This window comes from Pogona vitticeps, chromosome 6, assembly GCF_051106095.1.
Source record: "Pogona vitticeps strain Pit_001003342236 chromosome 6, PviZW2.1, whole genome shotgun sequence".
Taxonomy (NCBI): domain Eukaryota; kingdom Metazoa; phylum Chordata; class Lepidosauria; order Squamata; family Agamidae; genus Pogona; species Pogona vitticeps.
The window spans coordinates 89,370,259-89,391,583 of NC_135788.1; the positions used below are offsets into that span (position 1 = coordinate 89,370,259).

The 21,325-nt window shown below is 43.4% G+C and overlaps 1 protein-coding gene across 3 annotated transcripts in view; it reads right to left on the reverse strand.

Annotated features, from left to right (window-relative positions):
- The window catches only part of ATXN7L3 (ataxin 7 like 3), a 29,746-nt gene that overhangs the window by 4,373 nt on the left and 4,048 nt on the right, over positions 1-21,325 (reverse strand). For 2 of the 3 annotated variants that reach the window (XM_020799318.3, XM_078377816.1), the window contains exons 2-12: positions 16,367-16,490; positions 14,354-14,486; positions 10,310-10,481; positions 7,902-7,999; positions 6,536-6,558; positions 5,600-5,645; positions 4,517-4,548; positions 4,190-4,258; positions 2,752-2,795; positions 1,495-1,566; positions 182-315 (exon numbers count right to left, since the gene is read on the reverse strand). In XM_020799318.3, coding sequence (XP_020654977.2) covers positions 182-315; positions 1,495-1,566; positions 2,752-2,795; positions 4,190-4,258; positions 4,517-4,548; positions 5,600-5,645; positions 6,536-6,558; positions 7,902-7,999; positions 10,310-10,481; positions 14,354-14,486; positions 16,367-16,417 — 874 coding nt within the window. In that variant the 5' untranslated portion in view covers positions 16,418-16,490. The remainder of the gene's footprint in view (positions 1-181; positions 316-1,494; positions 1,567-2,751; positions 2,796-4,189; positions 4,259-4,516; positions 4,549-5,599; positions 5,646-6,535; positions 6,559-7,901; positions 8,000-10,309; positions 10,482-14,353; positions 14,487-16,366; positions 16,491-21,325) is intronic. The other variant, XM_020799320.3, reaches the window with a different exon arrangement.

Sequence of the window (21,325 nt, forward strand, 5' to 3'; positions counted from 1 at the left end):
TCTGTCTAACACAATGTAACACAAAGAAAACTATGCAAATATACTGTTCAGCCCCTACAGATCACATGATATAAAATATGGGTGCAGATGTTTTACAACATGAAGTAAATACCACCCCAGTGCAGCCCAGAGTATCCACCGCTGAGACTTAACCCGCACAGGCACCAATATGAATCCTTACTTGCTTTCGAGGAGGCGGAGTCAGAGGGAGAGATGTCTGAAGCTCCATCCCACTGCAGTCTACTCATGAGGGCTTGGCTTTCCGCCACATCAAAACCGTCATTCTCCACGCTTCCTTCCGTTTCAGGAAGTGAGCTAGGAAAAGGGGCAGATGCATGAGAAGAAAAGACGCAACGAGACAACCCACCGGAATGGTAGCAGCGGCTTCCTGCTTTTAACAGTCTCCAGGACAAAACCAAACCAGAAAAAAAAAAACCTCACAGAACACACAGTTTGTCTACCACACCTTTCCTCCTCATTCATTTTGGCTGATTTCTGCAGACAGAACTGGGCCACATTCAGCTTAAGATCCAGTAATCCAAGCAATAATACTCAATTTTACTTTGCCAATTAGCTATTTCCACTGAGTACTTTGGGATATTCAGTTTAGAATATTTCAGATTTCCTCACATGATGTATAGAATCAACATGATCTTACATATATGATGCCAGCACTGTTTTTTTTTAAAAAGAGTATTTTCTACTCCTTTGTGGCTGAAAGCTATGTTTTAAAACTGGTGCACAGTGCTGAGGGAAATTGAGGAAATGAAAGAAAAATCAGATGAGTATAGTTTTAGTGAAATTAGGATAGAAAGACTTCAAATGCAATTCAGAGCTCATTCCCACTCTACAGAAGTGAAATTATGCAAAAAGCTTTCTGTAAATGGTTTCCATGTGATTGTATAAAGAATTTTAACTCTTCAGTGCAAAAATTTACATTGTGGAAGCATACCTGAAGGATAAGATTATTCAATAGGTTTGCTAGTGAGAGATGCTATTAAACAAGGATGGACTCCATCCAAGAAACAACCTGGGCAGGGTTATGTATATGCCACAAGTCCAAGGAAGTGCAGCTACAAAAATAGACTTAGCAGCACTCACACACTATTTATTGAGATCTCAGTGATATTTCCAATGGTCATGTATGTGAAATAGTTCCTTGCCAAGATACAGAACATTTTCCAATTTGCAGAGTTTATCAGGGTTGCAGAATTCAATGTTTTTTAAAAGCACAGACTATATCCACAACCCTTCTCCAAGCTCTTCCCAGTTGGAAGTGTGTTGACCATACTGGCTGAAATCCTGCTGCTTACCATAATAAGCTGCAACTAGAGTAGGCTCATGGAAGCAATGGAATTTTTAGAAGAGCTGATCCACAGATTCAATGGTTTACTCGAGTTGTGACTTACTATGCTCAGGAACAGGATTTCAGCCACTATCTGTTTAGGAGTGTTCAGTATCACATCTGCCCTGCCTCCATCCCATCACACTTACGCAGAGGGTCCCAGGAGGTAGACCCTGACTGACCTCCGCTGTTCATCCGTGTGCTGGGGGCAGCGTAGTGACCTGAAGACAAAGGACAACGTCAGAGGGAGCACTGGCAATAAAATGTATGTTTGTTTTTTCCTCATTTCCTATCATGCTAAACACATCTATGTTCCAGAAAAGGAGACTTGACAATGCCTCTAAAAGTGGGGGCAAACCAATAATTAAATGGCTGGATGGCCATCTGTTGGGACTGCTTTGCTGGAGTTCCTGCATGGCAGGGGATTGGACTCTACGGCCCCTGTGGTCTCTTCAAACTCTGTGATTCTATAATTCTATGAAATGCTGGAACATGTTACTAATTTTTCTATGGTCGTCCCAGGAAAAGACAGGTACCCTGCCCCTATAAGAAACCCAGGACTGCATATGTTTTATAACACTTTGGAAGCAGGTACAAAATACAACGTTCCAAGAATGTTTGATTTCTTTAAAAGCGAACCTGCAACTTGCAACTTGGGGAGGTGAGCAAGTGTGGACGAAATCAAAAGTGAGGGAGCTAAGCAGGATTTATACTTCTTGAGACACAGGGCTTCTGTGACCCTTCCAGACCATTGAAACACAGGAAGTTATACAGAACAGTGTCCCACTGAGTTTAGTTTACCTTTTTCTTGGCAGAGGAATAACATAGAATGTTTTTAGCAGTTTCTACATCACTCCCAGCTGCCTGAATCTGCCACACTACAGTGGTTGAAGCCATTTGCTTGGTTCATTGTGGAAAGGCAAGAATCTCTTCCAAGTCAGCAGGCACTGAAATTCTGAACACTCGTAAAGAAGTGGTCTTTTTCAAACTGGTAATGCATCATAAATGATTACCAAGGAGATTATTTCCACAGGCAAACCAGCAAAACAAAGCCGCAAGGCTGAATTAAACAGTTGCAGGAAGAACACCTCGCTCGCTTCCACTTCAAACATTTTCTTGCAACTTTACTAAGAAGGATAGTTCACCCAGGAAACAGGCAGTTTGTAAGTTCATCCAATTGCAGATATACTTCCCTGACCTTCAATCCTATTCTGCATTAATAGCAATGAAAAGATCAGGGGGTGCATGTCCTTTCCAATCAGACACACAATTAGCCTGGATTTCCACCCCAAATTGTGTGAGCTTCTGAATACCTCCTGTTCTCCTTAGACCTGGAAACTGCTGCACTGGCAGAGGAACTGAAAAATTACAGGGCTGAAGAAAGTGGAAGGGAGGGCTGCTCTCACCGTGTACACATCTTCTTGGTGTGTTCAGAGATCACCCCACATTGCTACAGAAAGAGGGACATACAGCATGAGCAAACCACAAAAGACAAACTTCACTGAGGGTTCAGGTATGAAAGGAGTAGGTAGAACTTGGGAAGTGTTTGTTTACTACATCTCCTATAACCATTTAGCTAGCATGGCTATTGCTGGCTGGGGAATACTGAGAGTTGTAGTCAAAAAGTTACTTTTCTGAGTTCTAGGAGCAGGCTAACCCTTTCAGACAGGAATTTCATCACAAGTGCTCCAATAATGTAGCATGAGAGAACTGAAAGAATAACATGAGAAATTACATGTCAAGTTCCTCTAAACCCACCCTCAGGGGAGTTGATCTCACCTCTGCATACGTCACTGTTCTACACTTGCTTTCTCCCAGTCTGGAACTGCACCCAGAAAGGAAATCTTTGGGAGTGCAAAATGAGCTCTGGCTACCAAAAGCAACAAAACATTGTTCTAAATTCAGGAAAAGTAATTCCCAGCAGTGTAATCAAGCCCGCTGGGAAAGACAAATGTATAACCATGGTCAGCAGGATAAGAAAAAGAAGAAAAAAGAATTATTATGGGCCTGATCCATTATCATTTACCTGGAAACTGGTAAATGTGAGATCCAGAGGGGGCAGCACATGTTCTCAAAAAACCTGAGCATGGGCCTATTGACTATGTAGACTATAGAGAGACAGAGGTGTGTACCTGCTCAAAGCAACTCACCTCAGAGGGGAAGCCAATTATCTTTGCCATGTTTGTTGCCTCTCCAGGAAAACAGTGTAAGAGAACCTGAATATACCTGCATGGGGGGTTTGGGTGCCATTTCAATGAGGACATGAGGTGTGCATGCCTATATCTGAAATGCACACACCCTTCACCTAAACATCCATCATTACAGTACTAGCCACTACGATTGCCCAGTTGTCAGACAGTCCTGCTGCCTCGTTTTTTCTTTGGGGCTTGGAATGTAATTCAGCAAAGTACTGCTCACAGAGTTCCCTTGGCTATTTCTTGTTCTGTACTGTAACCCACACACTGATGAGCCTGAATAAATATCAAGCTAGTAATGACCATAGCCAATTAATGCTAAGTATTACCAAAATCACAGTGAAGCTTAGTTTACATCTCCCCTCACCAATGCTGGTTTAATTGATGCAATGTCACAAAGATGATCTGAACCAAAATAGCATTGTGGTGAACAGGGACTGGTTAGACTTAGAATTAAAATTGCAAATTCAGCAAGCAACTTGGATGGTCAGTTACATGAGCATCCACTGTCACTGGTGTAAAGTGGTTGAGCAAAGGAAGACTGTCAGAGAGAAACCCACTGGCTTCAAATCCATGGCCCTTGCTGCATATAGGAGATGATTGTATATAAACAGCGGCAGGCAACAGGGGAATTCAGTTAGGTACTCACCGTAGTGAGCAAAGTACGGAGCTCCTCAGGGCCAAGTGTTTCGTAGTTGATTCCCGCAGAGTTGTTATACTACAGAGGAGAACATACACATACCAAGGTATTTTAGGCGGTTCACAAATCAGAGCAATCGTTTTTGGGACCCATCTCTCAAAGCACCGTACTCTATTCATGTTGGTTCACATGCTCTGTTCCTTCAAAGTCTACTCAAATCCCTCCAAGTGGCTACACCAAACCACTGCAAAAAACAAACAAACAACCCTGGGGCTCCAAAAGTCCTCTGAAGAGGAGCACAAGAGGTCAAGAGCTGCAGTGAAAAATCACACTCACCTTAAATGGGTCTGGGTTACCACTCAGCTCCCCTGGGGAAAGGGGGGGAAGGAAAGAAAAGAAAACACACTTAAGTAGGGACACATGTAGACTCTCCCCTACCTCTTAATTCACAAAAACAGATGGCAAGAGAGTTTGTATTTGCTCCTAAATACATGCCCACATATTTCACCTGGCTATCTGACTACCAAGCAGGGCAAACTCAAAATCCTCCACTAGTGAAATCCAGATTTCATCCTTTGCACAAAGGTAGCATATCTAATTGTGCTGCCCTAAGCAACTCTCACTTACATCTGCTTCTGGCAACTAAGGATGACATAATCAACATTCCCAGCCACCAAATATATGGCCCATTAAAGGTGAAGGTTCCCCTTGACATTTAGTCCAGTTGTGTCTGACTCTAGGGCGCGGTGCTCATTCCTGTTTCCAAGCCATAGAGCCAGCGTTTGTCCGAAGACAGTTTCCCGTGGTCACATGGCCAGTGCGACGATTAGTCCCCAACTAAACCAGCCTGACAGTCCTTCTCTTCTCACCAAGAGACCAGTGTAAGGATCATGCATACTATGCTTTCCTCATCAACCTCTTGTCTACCTGGAACCCCTGGGCAAAAATACCCCATTTCCTGAAGACAGCACATGATGACAAACTCTTGTCATCAAAAGCTTATACATTTGAAATAGTATGGCCTCCTTGAACAATAGTTGAAAATCTTGTCAGGATAACAAAAAAAAGCATTTTATGCATCGCAATCCTGGGTTTCTACCTCTGGTTTCTTCTCTGCATATTCTTAAACCAGTAATTCCCAGACAATGAGGGAGCATATCCCTCCAAGGGAGGGTCACTCTTAACATACTACAGTAGGACCCCCTACTCCTGTATCCACTGTTTCAGTTACTGCAGTTTCACTTAACCAGAGCTGATGATAGTCCAAAATGAAGCACAACCCCTTCATTGTCTCCCCCTCCGATTCTTTAGGCTAATCTCCTCTCAGACTCAAGAGGGAAAGGGAAGGGAAGGGAGGGAGGGTGGAACCATTTTAGTGTAATCCTGGGGGGGTGGGGAATTGTCCCCTAAGAGACTCACCATTTTTATGTTTCATGGACTTGGATCTTCGAGGTGAGTTGGGATTCTGAAATAATGGAGGAAGAAACAAAATGAGCCCACTTGTAAAACAGATTAACTTACTAGCTATTTAACTAACTCTACATATTCAGTTTGTATTACTCGCCTTGAAAAAGATTAACATCCAGCCTAATAAATCCAGCCCTCCTCACCATAAGGTGCCACAGCCAATAGTGCTGGTAAAATGCCTAGCAGTTAAAGGAGAAAGCTTTGTGGCACAAGGAAGCATGTTTACAAAACTTTCTAGCAACTGCGTTGGAGATCAATGTTTCAAGCTGGAAGGAGGATTTCTTTTTGAACTGTAGAGAAATATAAACATAACTTCTGCGCATGTGGAAACCTTCCATTTTGCTTTTTTCTGTATGGTCTAGCAGTATTTGACACCTCAAGCAAACCAAGCCAAATGCTGTCAGATGCAAGACCTCCAGAATTGCGGAACAAGCTACAGCAGTGAAGGTTATGAGCCTATTCTTCCAGAGAAGCCACCGGACCAGAGGTTCCCAGTCTTGGACTAAAGCTCACAGAAGCCTTTACCACTAGTTGTGCTGGCCAGGATTTCTGGGAGTTGTAATCCAAAAGCATCTGGGGACCCAAGTTTGAGAAGCAGTGCAGTAGACTCTAGATGTAAACTACAGTCCCTACTGGGTCGTTCTAAAGGATTCAGCCCTTTCCATGAATTGACTCTGCACTCCTCCAACCCAAGGCTGCCAGGAGTTAGCAACCTAACTTCTGCAAGTAGGACAAGATAATGAAAACCGACAGAAACAAACAGGTTTGCTCACACTTACAAAGGATGTATGTTTTGGTTTTTCCCCTAATGCTGACTGTTCCATTTGCAAAAAATTCAGAAATGCATACCTTAAATCAGCCATGCCCATGTTAAGAAAAAGATCATACCTTATCCGATTTTCTCTTCTTTGCTAGAATGGAGGAAAGAAAAGGGAGCTACTTTAACATACTATCACCCAAACAGATCAAAGTCCTCTCAGTTCATGGGTCAGTTCTTATTTCATTTATTTATTTAAAATATTTTACCCTGGTCCTTAAATAAGGACCCAAAGCAGCTTACATCATTAAAAGACTGTATATAAAGCTAACAGCAGTGAGTATTCAATACTAAAGGATCAAACAAATACCACAGTAGGGAAAAAAAAGTATACAAAAGTTCTGATCAATATGCTCTGTAAATCAATCTGTGTGGAATCCCTGTTCAAGTAGAACAAGGGGCTCTCATCTGATGCTCACTGATCCAGAAGACCAGGCTCAGCTAGTGCCTATAAGTGCCAGTTGGCAACCCTTTACTCTACCCTTCTTGTGTAGGGAGGAGGAAGGAGAATGAAAGCTGTCCATTCTCATTGACAGTACCCTGAAACTCATCAGGCGGCACTCTTTTGCCCCTTCATAAGACCATTTCTGCTTTGCAGTCCCAGGTACTAACAAACTCTCAGATGCCAGGCCATAGCAAACATCCTGCTGGATGAGACCAAAGGCCTCCCTAGCCCACCAATCTAGAGATGACCAACCAGCTGCCTCTGGACAGCAACTGAGCAGAACCTGAGCACAATGGCTACCTCTGGCATTGCTCCCCAGCAACCTCAACGATGCCTCTAATACAGGAGGTAATATACAGTGGTGCCCCACATGACAACAATAATCCGTCCCATTGAAATCGCTGCTTAGCGAAATTGTCGTCATGCAAAAACCCTTTCCCCATTGGAATGCATTGAAACCCAGTTTAATGCATTCCAATGGGGAAAATACCTTGTCATCCAGTGAAGATTGCCCACAGGGAAGCCATTTTGTGATCGCCGATCAGCTGTAAAAATGGCTGCCCTGCGAAGCATGGTCTGGAAAACACAGGGCAGCCATTTTGCAAAGCCGACTATCATCGGAAAAAATCGTTGTCTTGCGAACAAACGGTTTGTGAAGCACGAACCTAATCGACGTCCAGCGAAAATCCCCCATTGGAATGACTGTTTTGTGAATCACTATAGCAATCACAAAAAGTCATCGTTATGCGGATTTGTCGTTTAGCTGGGTCAGCGTCTTGCGAGGTACCACTGTATAGGCATCTTATATAGTACCTCCTATACTATAGCATATTTCCAGCCTTTGATAGCTTAAGCCTTCAAATTCAGCATGAATTAAAATTAAAGCAAAAGACTCCTGTTAGCAATAGCTACTCCCATTCCTCTTTACTTGAGTGCATGTGTACATACATTAAAATTCCTTGTGTCTATGCAGAAACCTCACCCTAGCATACCTTTCTTCTCAGATCCATATGACCAGTCATTATCATTTATATCATCGTTGTCCTCTTGGTCACTCTCAGATTTGTTCATATTGTTACTGCTTGCTATCCTGTTAACAATGGCAAGAGGCAGAAAAGAAACGTAAGCTGTTTTGCAGCAATCAGGGCAGAAGCATTATTTAGAGCAGTGATGGCACAAACAGCGCAACCTAAGGAATGTTCTTCTCTGATAGAGCACTTCCCATCACAATTATTTTTCTTTGCAACCTACAGCTGCAAAAGAGTGCTTAGGATCGTATATGGCAAAGTCTTCCTCCCCATAAACCAATGATAAGGACAAATACATGCCAAAAGCAAACAAGTTACACAAACTATGCATGTACACCAGGGGTCTCAAACTCAATTTACCTGGGGGCCGCTGGAGGCAGAGTCTGGGTGAGGCTGGGCCGCATCAGATTTTCCGCCAAGCGGAGCAAGAGCCTGAGGAAGTCGCCCAGGAGTTACCTTAGCCCGGCTGCGGCTCCGAGGAGCAGGAGGAGGGGCACATGAGCCCTCGTCGCCAGCCACGACCCCCTCCGGCTCCTTCTTCACTACCAGCACCACCAGCAGAACAAAGAAGCGGAGAAGGGAGGGAGTGCTGGCGACTGCCTAGCGGAGGGGGGGATGGCACAACATAAAATTAAAAAAAAACCCTCACAGAATTCGCCTTGTCAAAGGAGAAAAGTCCCCACCGGTACCCGCAAAATTAAACAGAACAGGGCGGGGCCCTCAAAGGTGCGTGTGCGCATGCGCACACACAAAAACAGACACACACACACACACACAAGCACAGAGGTCCGGCAATCTTCCTTTGAGGGGCCCCCTCAAAAAAAAGGCGCACTCAGCAGCAGCTACCCCCACCATGACAGAGGAGCAAACTGCGAGACGAGCCCAGGCAGCCTCCAGAGCTAAGGCAGCTGAAGCAGGACGAAGAGGAGGAGGAGGAGGTGGAAGCACCGATGGGTGCTGAGGCAGCTGCCGGCCAGGCTGGTGCTGGGGGTGCCGAGAGAGAAAGAGAGCCAGAGAGCTGCTTCCCTGGAAGAGGCGGTAGCTGCTGTTGGCGGCTTGGAGGTACTCTTCGAGGACAGGCTGGGAGCAAGCTCCACTCTCAGCCATCAGCTCAGGAGCTCAGGGAAAGGGCTGGCAGTGCAGACAGGTGGGCCAGCTGGCAGGCCGCAGTTCTGGATGGAGGGTGCAAGAGGCACTGTCTTGAGAAAGAGCTTGCGAGCAAGGCTTTTTTTGACTTTTGACAGCAGAGGATGTGTGGGTGCTTCGGGGGGGGTAGGCAAGGCGGGGGTCATAAACTATCGTCCGGCGGGCCGCAAATGGCCCCTGGGCCACCTGTTAGAGACCCCTGATGTACACCTTAAAACAAGCCCCCAAATCTTCTGGAGTGTGGTCTGGGATCTTTTCCCAAAAAGGAAATTGAGAAAAGGTTCCCTTAAGATAAAAAAAAAACTGAAATAACCTGTAGATGTGATAAAGCAAGAAGAGTCATATATAAATCAAGTAAGCTCCTGTACTGCTGAACAGGGCCTTTTCATGGTTCTAAGCACTTAAAGACATTTTTCAGCACTCAGAGCACTTTGTGTGAAACCTCTCACCAATTCTTTAAATAACCCAGTAAAGCAGGTTGGTATAATCAACCCCATCTTGCAGACTGTGGTGTGGATATAGGAAAGGAGCAGGGAAGATAGAGAACAGTACCTTCTGTAAGTCATCTAGATTTGTCAAGGTCAAAGCAAAAGCAAAATCTGAACCTGGGACTGCCTGTACTGCCTGTTAGTCAGGATACAACACCAGATAAGATCAGAACAAAAGTTCACAGCTAATGATTTGGGTTGCATGTATTTCCCAGTCATGCCACAAGAGTATAGAATTTGGTTCTGGGTTCAATCTTTTGCATCCTGATGATGACCAGTTTCTTGCTTTAATAATTAAAAATGCTCCCTTGCTTTTAAGGTTGCAAAACATGAGCTTGAAACAGATCATATCTGTTTAGGTTTCAGCAGCAGCATCAGCAAGATGAGGGTTTTTCTGTTGTGGGGATAAACATGGCATGTAGGCAGGGAGTTCTGTTTAGCAAAGAGTACTTCTCCACTGCCTTTCATCAGCTCCACCCATGACTAACAGAAGGAAAAGTAGTGATATTCCACTTTCAAATGCATCTTTTTAGTGGTTCAGAATTTGGGGGATTTGTGACAAAGAATGTAAATACTGATTTAGGTACAGGACATGGACAACCTTAATAGGCTAGAGTTCTGGGAACGGAAAGACAATCTAAAATATACTGCACTTCTTCTTGCTCCCAGCAATCTCGTTCCAGACCTCTCCTGCTCCGAAAGCTGTGATTTTATTATTTCTCTTGTTCAAAACCTCACCTCCGATTGGCAATGCGGCTGCTGTTCCGGCCCATCCCGAGGCACTTCTCCAAGTGTGGGGCGAAGCGGGAGGCGGCAATACTTCGGCTGCAATTTGGGCAAACACATTCCTTGTTCTTCCATTGGTTGTAGACCTGCCCAAAGATATCCAGCCCTGGTTGGTCTACAATTTCTGTAGACAGAGAGGGAAGAGAGGCAGAGATAATCTCTTTGCAGAGGTATAGACAGGAAAAGATCTACATGCCTAGGAAGGGCAAGGCAATCATTGACAGAAGAGAGTTCAGACCCAAAGGGGAACACAAAGTGTATTCCTTTTAAGATTGGTATTATTATTATTATTTATTTTATTTATTTAAAATATTTTTATCTAGTCCTTCTCCTTAAAAAGAACCCAAGGTAGCTAGAGGTCTACAGAGGAATCACCATCAGTGCAGCCAGACCAGCTTCATCCTCTGTCTATACACAGACCTCTGAACTGTTGAAGGAGAAGCATTCACTTGTAGAATGCAAAAATGGTTCCAATCCACAAAGAAGGGACTCATGCCATCACGTTTCTTTGCCCTTATCCGTACTTTCTGCTTTCTGTTCTCATATTCATCATTTTTAATTTTAAAAACATTTACATACTTTATGTCATATGCGACATAACCGGTAGTCAACAATGGTAACCTTTAAAAGCATTCCTTCATTCATTCATTAGTATTTGATCATAGGCCCATGTTCATTTAAAAACAAAAATAGTTAGAAACAAAGGACAACTGTTGTTATTAGTGGCTATAGGCAACTGAAAGCTAGCCCAGTGGGATGGATTCGATATTAGGACAGGACTCAGGAGACCTGGGATCAAATCCCTGCATGGCCATGGAAATTCACTGGAGAGGTCATGGTAAAACTGCCTCCTTATATATCCCAAATAGCTTGAAAACCCTATTAGGGTCACATAACAACAACTATAGGTAAAGAAACAAAATGACAGGTGCCATAAGTCAGATTTTTTGTCATGGAGGAATTTAAAAAGTTATCAGCATGCTCTGAAATTGTAAGAGAATGAACACAGTGTCCAGAATCCTGATGGTGATTTATATGTGTGTCAAGTAAAATTGCCCAGCTCTCTGCAATGAACTGCTGTTAACAAACAAGGTGCTGGTTGCATTACTTGGTGCATGTTGTGCAATCAGGCATGCCTAGTTAGTAGCAATTTCTGCAGTGAGTGATGCAATATAATTTATAACTAATGTACATCACTAAGAGGATTCTGGCCACCTTACTTCTGGGAGGAAAGGATGCTTCAGAGAATAGGTGCTACAAGTCCTTTTTCATGGTTGCTGGAAAGAGCCCCAGATCACCAAGCAGGGAAACATTTAGAAGAGAACTGGGTCCCTTCTTCCTTCCAGGTATCTGTGTAGCAGAAAGGAGCCACAGACCTATTACGTAAAAGTCTGTGGATGGACTGAGAGATTCTTTGGGGACACATAAAATGTGCATCTTGTCAGGTATCATTAAACAAAATGTTAAACTGTCGAAGCTGTCGAGGATCATCTTCCAAGTATACAATAATTCAGATTCTAGAAGACTCCATTCATTGTATCCTTCATTTTTGCTACATCGCACACTCTCGATAGCTGTCCCTTACTTTGAACCCCTAACTGCCTCCCCTCCTCCAGGTAGCAGAATTCTCAGCTCCTCACATTCTCGGAATCAAATAAAGCTGCTGCCTCACATCCCATCCTGGCTATGTAAAATCATCCTCCTTCCCCCCTAAAACAATATTATTAGGCTAGCTTTTCTTCATTTCAAATGCAAAGACTAGCAACATTGTTATCTAAAATATCAGAACATGCAATCTGCTCTTCCCTTTTCTGCACAGCAGGTGTAACATGTGGAAGTGATAAATGTGGCATAAATGCAAGTTTCTAAGTGATCACAGATTCATAGAATTGAGTTGAGCCCAACCCCTGCTCAACACAGGAATCCAAATCAAAGCAGATCTGACAGATGGTTGTTGAATTTTCTCTTGCATGCCACCAGCGTTGGAGCACTCACCACCTCCCGAGGTAATTGGTTTCATTGTTATACTGCTCTAACAGCCAAAAGGTTTTCCCTGATATACAACCAAAATCTGGCTTCCTTTAACTTGAGCCCATTGTTGTGCATCCTGCACTCTGGGATGCTTGAGAATAGATCCGTCCCCCTCCTCTGTATGACTACCTTTCAAATACTTGAAAAGTGCTATCATATCTCCCTTCAGTCTTGTTTATTCAAAACTAAACACACCCTGGTCTCCAAGTCATTCCTCTGGCTTCCAGTACCCTGATAATCCTTCCAATCTGTTGCCATCCTTCTTAAAATGCGATGTCTTGAACTGAACACAGTACTCAAGATGAGGCCTAACCAGTGCCGAATAGAAGCAGACTAGTACTTCATGGGATTTGGAGACTATACTTCTGTCAATGTAGCCTAAAATAGCATTTGTCTTTTTTGCAGTCCCATCACACTGTTGGCTCATATTCAGCTTGTGATTTGCAACAATTCAAGATCTTTCTCACTTGTAGTGTCCTTGAGCCAAGTATCCTCTATCTTGTAACTGTACATTTGGGTTTCCCATCCCCTAGGTGTAGAACGTTGCACTTGTCCCTGTTAAATTTCATCCTGTTGTTTTCAGTCCAGTTCTCCAGCCTATTAAAATATTTTTGAATTCTGTTCCTGTCTTCCAAGGTATTAGCTATTCCATCCAATTTTGTGTCATCTGCAAATCTGATAAGTATTCCCTGAACTCCTTGATCCAAGTCATTAATAAAAATGTTGAAGAGCACAGTCCCAAGACTGTGCCTTATGGCACCCCACTTGTTACTTCCTACCAGTTTGAGAGGGAGCCACTGACAACCACTCTCTGAGCACGATTCTGTAACCAACTGTGTATGCATCTGACACATCTGCTATCCAGCCCACACCTTAATTTGCTAATCAAAATATAATGTGGCACTTTGTCAAAAGCTTTGCTGAAGTCAAGATACATGTTTACAGCATTCCCACCATCTACCAGGGGAGTTATCCAGTCCAAAAATAAGTTAAGATTAGTCTGGCAGGATTTGTTCTTGACAATCCATGTTGGCTTCTAGTTATGTCTGACTCTGATCTCTAAGACTCGTGCTGGTTGTAGATCCTGGGAAGTTTCTATCTCCCTTTACAGCATGTAAATATACAGTGGTGCCCCGCAAGACAATGTTAATTCATTCAGCGAAAATCGCTATCTTGTGAAAACATCGTCTTGCAAAATGCGGTTCCACACTGGAATCCGTTTAATGCGTTCCAAAGGGGAAAAATCGTTGTCTTGCGAAAATCGCCCATAGGAAACACTGTTTTGCGAAGCGTGGATCAGCTGTCAAAATCGCTGTCTTGTGAAAAACAGTCCCAAAAACACCCATTTTGTGAGTTGCGGACTCAGCTGTCAAAATCGTCGTCTTATGAAAATTGGTCCCGAAAAAAAACCACCCGTCTTGCGAAGCACGTCCGAAACATCATCCAGCGAAAATCGCCCATAGGAAACACCATTTTGCGAAGTGCTATAGCGATCGCAAAAACTCATCGTCTAGCGAATTAACTGTTTTGTGAGGTAATCGTCTAGCAGGGCACCACTGTACCTTCATTTATCCAAAACCATTGTGGTGCCATTTCTTTCAGTTGAAGTGCTCTTTGCCTTTGTTACAATGTAGTCTGGATTAAAACATTAGGTATTTCCAAATACATAATTCAGCAGGCAATCCAAATGCCTGGCTGTTCAAAGCACTCACTTTGGAAGGCAAAGTGGATGCTGAATGCAGAAGTAAGTAAGAGCAGAGAAAGGGTAACGGCCTTTTAAAAAACTATCTATTTTTAAAACAAAATACTTAACAGATATGCTTGTACATATGTACAGATTGAGTACATATCTCATCTAAGGACTGGTCTGGATCCAATGCACTGGAATCAGTACAGCTTAGATCCTACACTAATTTCCTGGAAAACATGCATAAAAAGAATTACTGGCTACAAATACGCACTCACCAAAGTCCTTCATACTATCAGGGTCTGTGTCATCCAGAAAGAAGTAGCCACATTTGACAGCTCGGTGCACCTCAAAACACAAGCCCAGGCATGCATCCTCAATCAAGTCTGTATAAATATCATGAGCCACAGCCTGGAAAGGAGGAAGATGAAAATGTAACAACACATATATGTGACACTGGAGAGATCTGTTTAGGGCATGAGGGCAAGGCTGAATTGGAAGCGGAATTCATCTCTCAGGATTCAGTCCCAGAATCAGATCCCAGTGCACAGCTCAACCTCAAAAAATATACAGTAGCAGGAGTTTCATTCATATGCATATAGCAAGATACCCAACACCCTTATTTTCCACTTCGACTCTGGTTCTCAGGTGTATGAAAAGCATCTACAGTTTAGGAGTTGCCCAGAACTTTGGGTGCTTTATTTTTTTTTCACCCCAAAATGGCTCTGACTTTTTGTGTGCAGACCAAATATTTTTCTTTTAAAAATCCATACATATACTGTACATAATGACACACACACCACTGCTAAAACAAAGCATCATATAACATAACCAAATGGGTGCCGGCATGTGAAACAGTAGGTCCTGCACCAGTTTGTATTTCTCTGCCTCTCTCTTCTTCTAAACCTATACTGTCCAAGGCTGCACCAAGAAGAAACACAAAATCAAGTTCAGGAGACATGTTACATGGCAGGAGGGCAAAGATCAGGGGATGAACAGGACACCTAAGTCAATTGCACTGAAAATCATTTTGATTACGTGTAGCTGCTGCACTATGAAACAGTAACCATATAAAGTTAATTAAAATCATAGACCGAACAGAAGATATTCTCAATTTAATATACTCTGGTTGAAATCCAGCAATAAGTTGCAGCTAGTACAGACCCACTCAATCAATGGTAATTACGGAGGAACTGACTCACCAAATCCTCACTGATTTAACAGAAGTGCTTGAGTTGTAACCTATGCATGGATTTCAGTCAATGAATATATTCTTTTTAAAAAAAAGCATTAACAATATTTCTTTACAGTTTTTCAAATATTATGCTGGTAATTCACAGTACTAAATGAAAGCTCTAGGTGAGGGATGGACAGATGTGGTCCCTGCAGATGTTTTTGGATGGCATCGTCTCCCATATCTCCTCACCACTGGCTGCAGTGGCTGGAGATGATGGGAATGAAGAGCTAAAAGCACTCAAGGAGCCACACCTGCCTACACCTGCAGCAGCTCAAGGGCTAAGCCCTGGCTAATACAGTGGTGCCTCGCACAACGGTTGCTCCGTAGAGCGACGAATCCGCGCAATGATGTCGTTTTTGCGATCGCAAATGCGATCGCAAAACGGCACCTACATAGGGGAAAATTCACAGAGCGAAGGTCGGTAAGCGGTTCGCTTACCGACCTTCGCTTTGCGACCCCCCCGATCAGCTGTTCCGCGGCTTCAAAATGGCCACCGGAACAGCCGAAAGGGGCCGGGGTGCAGCGTTTTCGCACCCTTGGTAAGCAAGGGGAGCGCGCGAAAACGCTGCGGAAGCCCCGAAATGGCTGCGCGCAACCATTTTGGGGCTTCCGGCAGCGTTTTCGCGCGCTCCCCTTGCTTACCAAGGGCGCGAAAACGCTGCGCCCCGCCATTTCGGCTGTTCCGGCGGCCATTTTGGACCCGCCGGACAGCTGATCGCAGCGTTTTCGCGCCCTCGTTCAGCGAGGGGAGGGCGCGAAAATGGCTGCCGGCTATACTGGAACATCGCACAACGGTGAGTATTCGGCCAAATTGGAACGCATTAAACCATGTTTAATGCGTTCCAATGGCTTTTTACTTTCCGTAGTGCGATGTTTCACACAGCGAGGGTTAATCCGGAACGGATTAACCTCGCTGTGCGAGGCACCACTGTACTAAGCTTTGCTTCCAGCAAAACATGCACTCCTCTAGCAAGGGTTTTCCCACAGACCTGCTCATTCCAGCCTGGTTTCAAAACCTTTGCAAGATGCTCTTCTCACAAGGGATCTGCCTTACCTCCAACTTGCTGTTATCCAGGCCTGACAAAGTCATTTCCTCCATTTTCATTTGCAAAAGCTATCGAAGAAGGTGCTGGGAACGCAACATAGCAGAGGCCAGGCTCAAATTGGAAGGGATCCCCCTGTGGGCAGAGAGACAGACAGATTCAGTAACTAGCGGGGAAACTTCCAAGAGGAGACGATGAGCTCATTTGGTAGAAAGACAGAAAGAAGAGTAAATTTATATAACAAATTAATCAATATGAACATTAGGAGCCTCGTGGTGCAATGGTCAAACTGCTGTACTACAGTCAAAATTGTGCTCATGACTCGGGGTTCAATCCCAGGTAGCCAGCTCAAGGTTGACTCAGCCTTCCATCCTTCCAGCTTGCTGGGGGAGAGGACAATGGGTACCCTGCATAATTAACTTGTAAACCACCCAGAGAATGCTTTAAGTGCTATAGGGTGGCATATAAGCAGCATGCTTTGCTTTTTTGCTTTGCACTAGTTAGTTATGTGCCATCAAGCTAGAACCAACTTACAGCAACCCTAATAGGGCTCTCAAGGTCAATGAGATTTAAGGAGTGGTTTTACCAGTTCCACACTCCCAGCAAGCTTCCATGGGTGAACGGAGATTTGAACCCTCATCTCCAGAATCCTAGTCCATCACTCTAGCCACTACACCACATTGGGTGCCTTAATATGCAAACACACAGTTTTCAGCAGGTGGTGGGTGCACACATTGCAGAAGACAGACACTACACCAAAAGATAGATAGACGTATGTATGTATGTATGTATTCCCTTCCACGCAGAAAGAAAACCAGCACTTCCCTCCCTAGCTTTTGCAGGCATTTTTATTACAACATGTGATTTTTACTGCCTCACTGAAGGCACCTTTGAATCTAACTGAAATAGATCAATGCATTTATTTCCTAAGCCCAGACAAACTGCATGTTATACCCCTGGTATAATGCTTCAAATGATTTCATTACAAAACAGATTGTAAAAGGTTCTGTGGAATGTGTCTGATTTTAGTTCCAGGGGCGTATGTTTTCTGGATACAGTTTGTGAGCTTGAAGTCCCACCTGCAGATAATCAAGGCTTGAAGTTCCTAAGCCAACTGCTAAGACCAGAACAAAATGAAGATGTTAGTCATACGCTTGCGTTTGTTAGCCACCTCCACAGGAAAGACCTTCCTGCAGATCCCAAGTGTCAGTCCAGGAATCATGACACACATCATACAAAAAACAACAACCCAATGAGGTAGAGGACGTAGAAGAAATCTCTGTTGGTCATCATGGATCCCTGGAAATGCTGGTGACCTTGAGCAATCCCTTGATATCATTCCAGATTTCCATCCTCTACCGGGCAGGAGAGGAGACAGGTTAGCCACTCCCCTCAGCTAACATTTCTGCTGTCCTCTGTGTGGTGAATCTGAAGTCAGGAAGCCCCACTACCCTTGTAGAGACTCTATGGAAATGGGAAATCTGGGAAATCAAGATGCATCCACAGGTAGGGGGAAATAGTGACAGAGGAAGGCAGGGCTCACCTACTCTCCCACCTCACATGTTAAGTGAGCATAGATTAGAATGCCCAAAGAGAGTCCTACTCTGACAGTATTGGTTGTTCTGGGTTTTTCGGGCTCTTTGGCCGTGCCCTTCAGAACATGGCCAAAAAGCCCGAAAAACCCAGAACAACCATTAGATCCCGGCCGTGAAAGCCTTTGCGAATATATCTGACAGTATTGCTTTTTTCCATCTGCTTTGTAAAATCCCATTACCCACCTATATAAAGCCTACCTCACCCCTGCTAAGCCAGGGCATCAAAGCCTGCCTCACCTGCAGAGCCCTTCAAACCATTCTTACATCTTCAAAGAGGACGTGAGGTATTTCATATCCACATTCCACTAAACCATTTCCAAGCAAGCATAATGTCTGGAGTATATATACATGTGTGTAATGCAAACATACACAACAGCATATGCCATTTCCATATCCTTCTCCACCCCTATGTACCTCCTAGTATCCAGCTTGCCCCATGGGGCCTTCAAACCTTTTTCCATGGATTATCTTGTTGCAAGGATTACAAGAACCCTGTAAAATAAGTCAGTGTTATCATCTTTATTTGCAGCAGAGCACTGGGGTTGTGGGCGGGCGGGGGGGGGTAGGATATGACTCATCTAAAACAATCTGGGAAACTGAACAAGGGACTCTCCCATTTGTATCTCAGTCTTAGCTACTAGAGAAGAGCAACTTCCAATGCTAAGATCTGTCTTCTAGTACTGCAGTTACTTCATCTATCAAAGCTCAATTTTGCAAACAGCATATGCGTATGCATCTATCTATTCTGCCATTTCATGCATGCAGCAAAACTAGAGTGGCTTTACCCACAAGGTTAGGTCATTGGTTAAGGCTTTAACCTGCCACAAGACTCACTTTTGCTATACAACACTGGTTCTTAACCTTGGGTTACTCAGTTTTGGACTGCAACTCCCAGAAGCCTTCACCACCAGCTGTCCTGACTGGGGTTTCTGGGAGTTGCAGTTCAAAAGCACCCGAGTAACAAAGGTTAAGAAACACTGCTATACAACACGTAAAGGCACCTGCCCAGATTTGAGCTTTCTGTCCAGTCTCCTTGTAAGACTTTTATCACCGACTGTGCATTTTCAAACCTATGTTTACAGCTGCAAGTAGTAGAAATGTTTAACATGACATGAGAAACAGAGATGTCCAGCCTGTTGAATTCTCCATTTAGCATGAGATTCCATATTTGCTCGCTCCACTTCAAATTACACAATGGCTTTGCCTATCACAGAATTGGGAAATACACAGAAACCTGCCAACTATTCAAATGAGTTGAAAGAAAGAAAAAGCAGTAATCCATCTATCCATGCTTCTGAGGAAACATAATGAGCAGATTGTGGCAAATGGCTCCTAGAAACCTCAACACAATATAAAAAAATAGAAACAAAAAACGAGTAGAACACTCACACAAGTTTCTAGTCCTTGTGCTTGAAAGCAGTAATGCCTACTGAAATCTTGGAAGCTGAAGACCTTTATAAATAAGATTTAGTCCTTTGAGATGGCAGTTCATGGTGAGCAAATCTTCCATGATGAGCAAGACCAGAATAAATTGAACAAAGGAGGAAGAATTAGAAAAGAGTAAATAAATGCACAGTCCATGTTTTCTACCAGTTATGGAATCCATCATTTTCTTGATTCAAAAATGTACTGCTTCAGCACACAGCATTCATGCCAACATGAGTATCAAAGGCAGCATACCTCTGAAAATGAGTTGCTGAAATACATGAGCAAAAGCACCATTGCTATCTCAAGGGCCATGTCTCCTGTTATGAGTCTGCCCAGGTGCTAAGATCATCAGGGGAGTCTTTTCTCTCAGTACCGCCATCTTCACAGGTGTGCTGGTGGGACCATAGGAGAGGGCCTTCTCTGTTGCTGCTCCCAAACTTTGGAACTCCCTCCCACAGGAGGCCAAGGTGTCTCCATCTTTTCTGTCCTTCTGCATGCAGACAAATACCCTTCTTTTCAGGCAGGCTTTTCCTTAGTGAATGGCTGCCTGAGTGGGTTTTTTTAATGGATTATTGTGCCTTACTGCTTTGAAGCCATTTCTGGTGTCGCTTTTGTTTACCTTTTTTAGTGTAGTATTTGTTTGATCCTTTTTAGTAAATGTATACTTAATGGGTCGGAGACCGCAAAATAAAAGATCAATTGATTGTAATTGTATACTTACTGCTTTTAGCTTTAAATATTATCTTTCAAAGATGTAAACAACCTTGGGTCCTCTTTCAGGAAAAAGGGAAGGTAAAAATATTTTACATAAAATAAAACAAACAGAGAAATTAATTCAACTCCTGCTTATGTGCTCTCAAATGATATCTGGCCAGCTACTGTGGATATAGAATGCTGGACTATGGAGTTCTTTGGCCAGTCCAGCAAGAACTCTTATGTTCTCATGACAGATCAGCTGGTTAGAGCATATTACAAATAGGCAGCAGCTTTAGCAAAAAATGGGACAACAGGACAGGACATGAGCCAAACCTGGGAGGAGGGACATTAGACTATCTACAGTAACTCCTTCCTCCAAAAATAGCTGGCCTAAGCAGAAACAAAATCCACCCACCAAAACCTATTTACAACAGTTTTATTGGGATGCTACCCCCATGGTGCTACTGCCATAATCTGAGGCAGGGTGGATAAAAATCAGTGATTTAAAAAGATAATTCAAATTCAATTTTTTAAAAATTTAAATCATTTTTTAATTCCAATTTTTAAGATTTCAACTGTGATTTAAATCAGTTCGAGTTAGATCAAATCCACTTGACCGGTGCAGTGTCCGGTGATCTTACAAAATAAAAGTGTGGGGGCAAAGTGAGTGGAAGCAAAGATACATTTCACAATTCACTCCAATGGGCTTGGATTTCACAAGAATCTGTAACAAAGACAATAAGCTAAATGATTGTGTCCAGTTGTTGCATTATAAGTGTGCACCTCCCTTCTGTGCATACAGTTGTGTATTTTCTGAGCTCACCCACAGAGGCATCCTGAATCTAGTTGTGCAATCAGTTCTTGCCTTTCATGATTGTGCAATGGTGCCCACGAACTTGCATAATCCCTCAAACCAATGTAACTCCCCAGGGGTGTGTATGTTTCTCCTGTCAGTGAGAAATTATATTTAAGCCACTGTCCATCTATTTAGCAATGCTGGCACTGAGTTAACAGTTTGTTTGCAAAACACATGAATGCAAACACACTTCAAAGAACCACTAACAGATTACAGCAAGGCAATCTGCCAAATACAGGAAAATGAAAATAAGGAAGAAAGCAGTAATTTGAAACAGAAATATAGTCCATTTTGGGACCACTGCCTTTCCCCAATGTTGTATTCTCCCCATCCGCCACCAAAGTCCTCTGCTTGGTCTCTCAACCATACGTACTACTTTCTACAGAGCCTGCAAG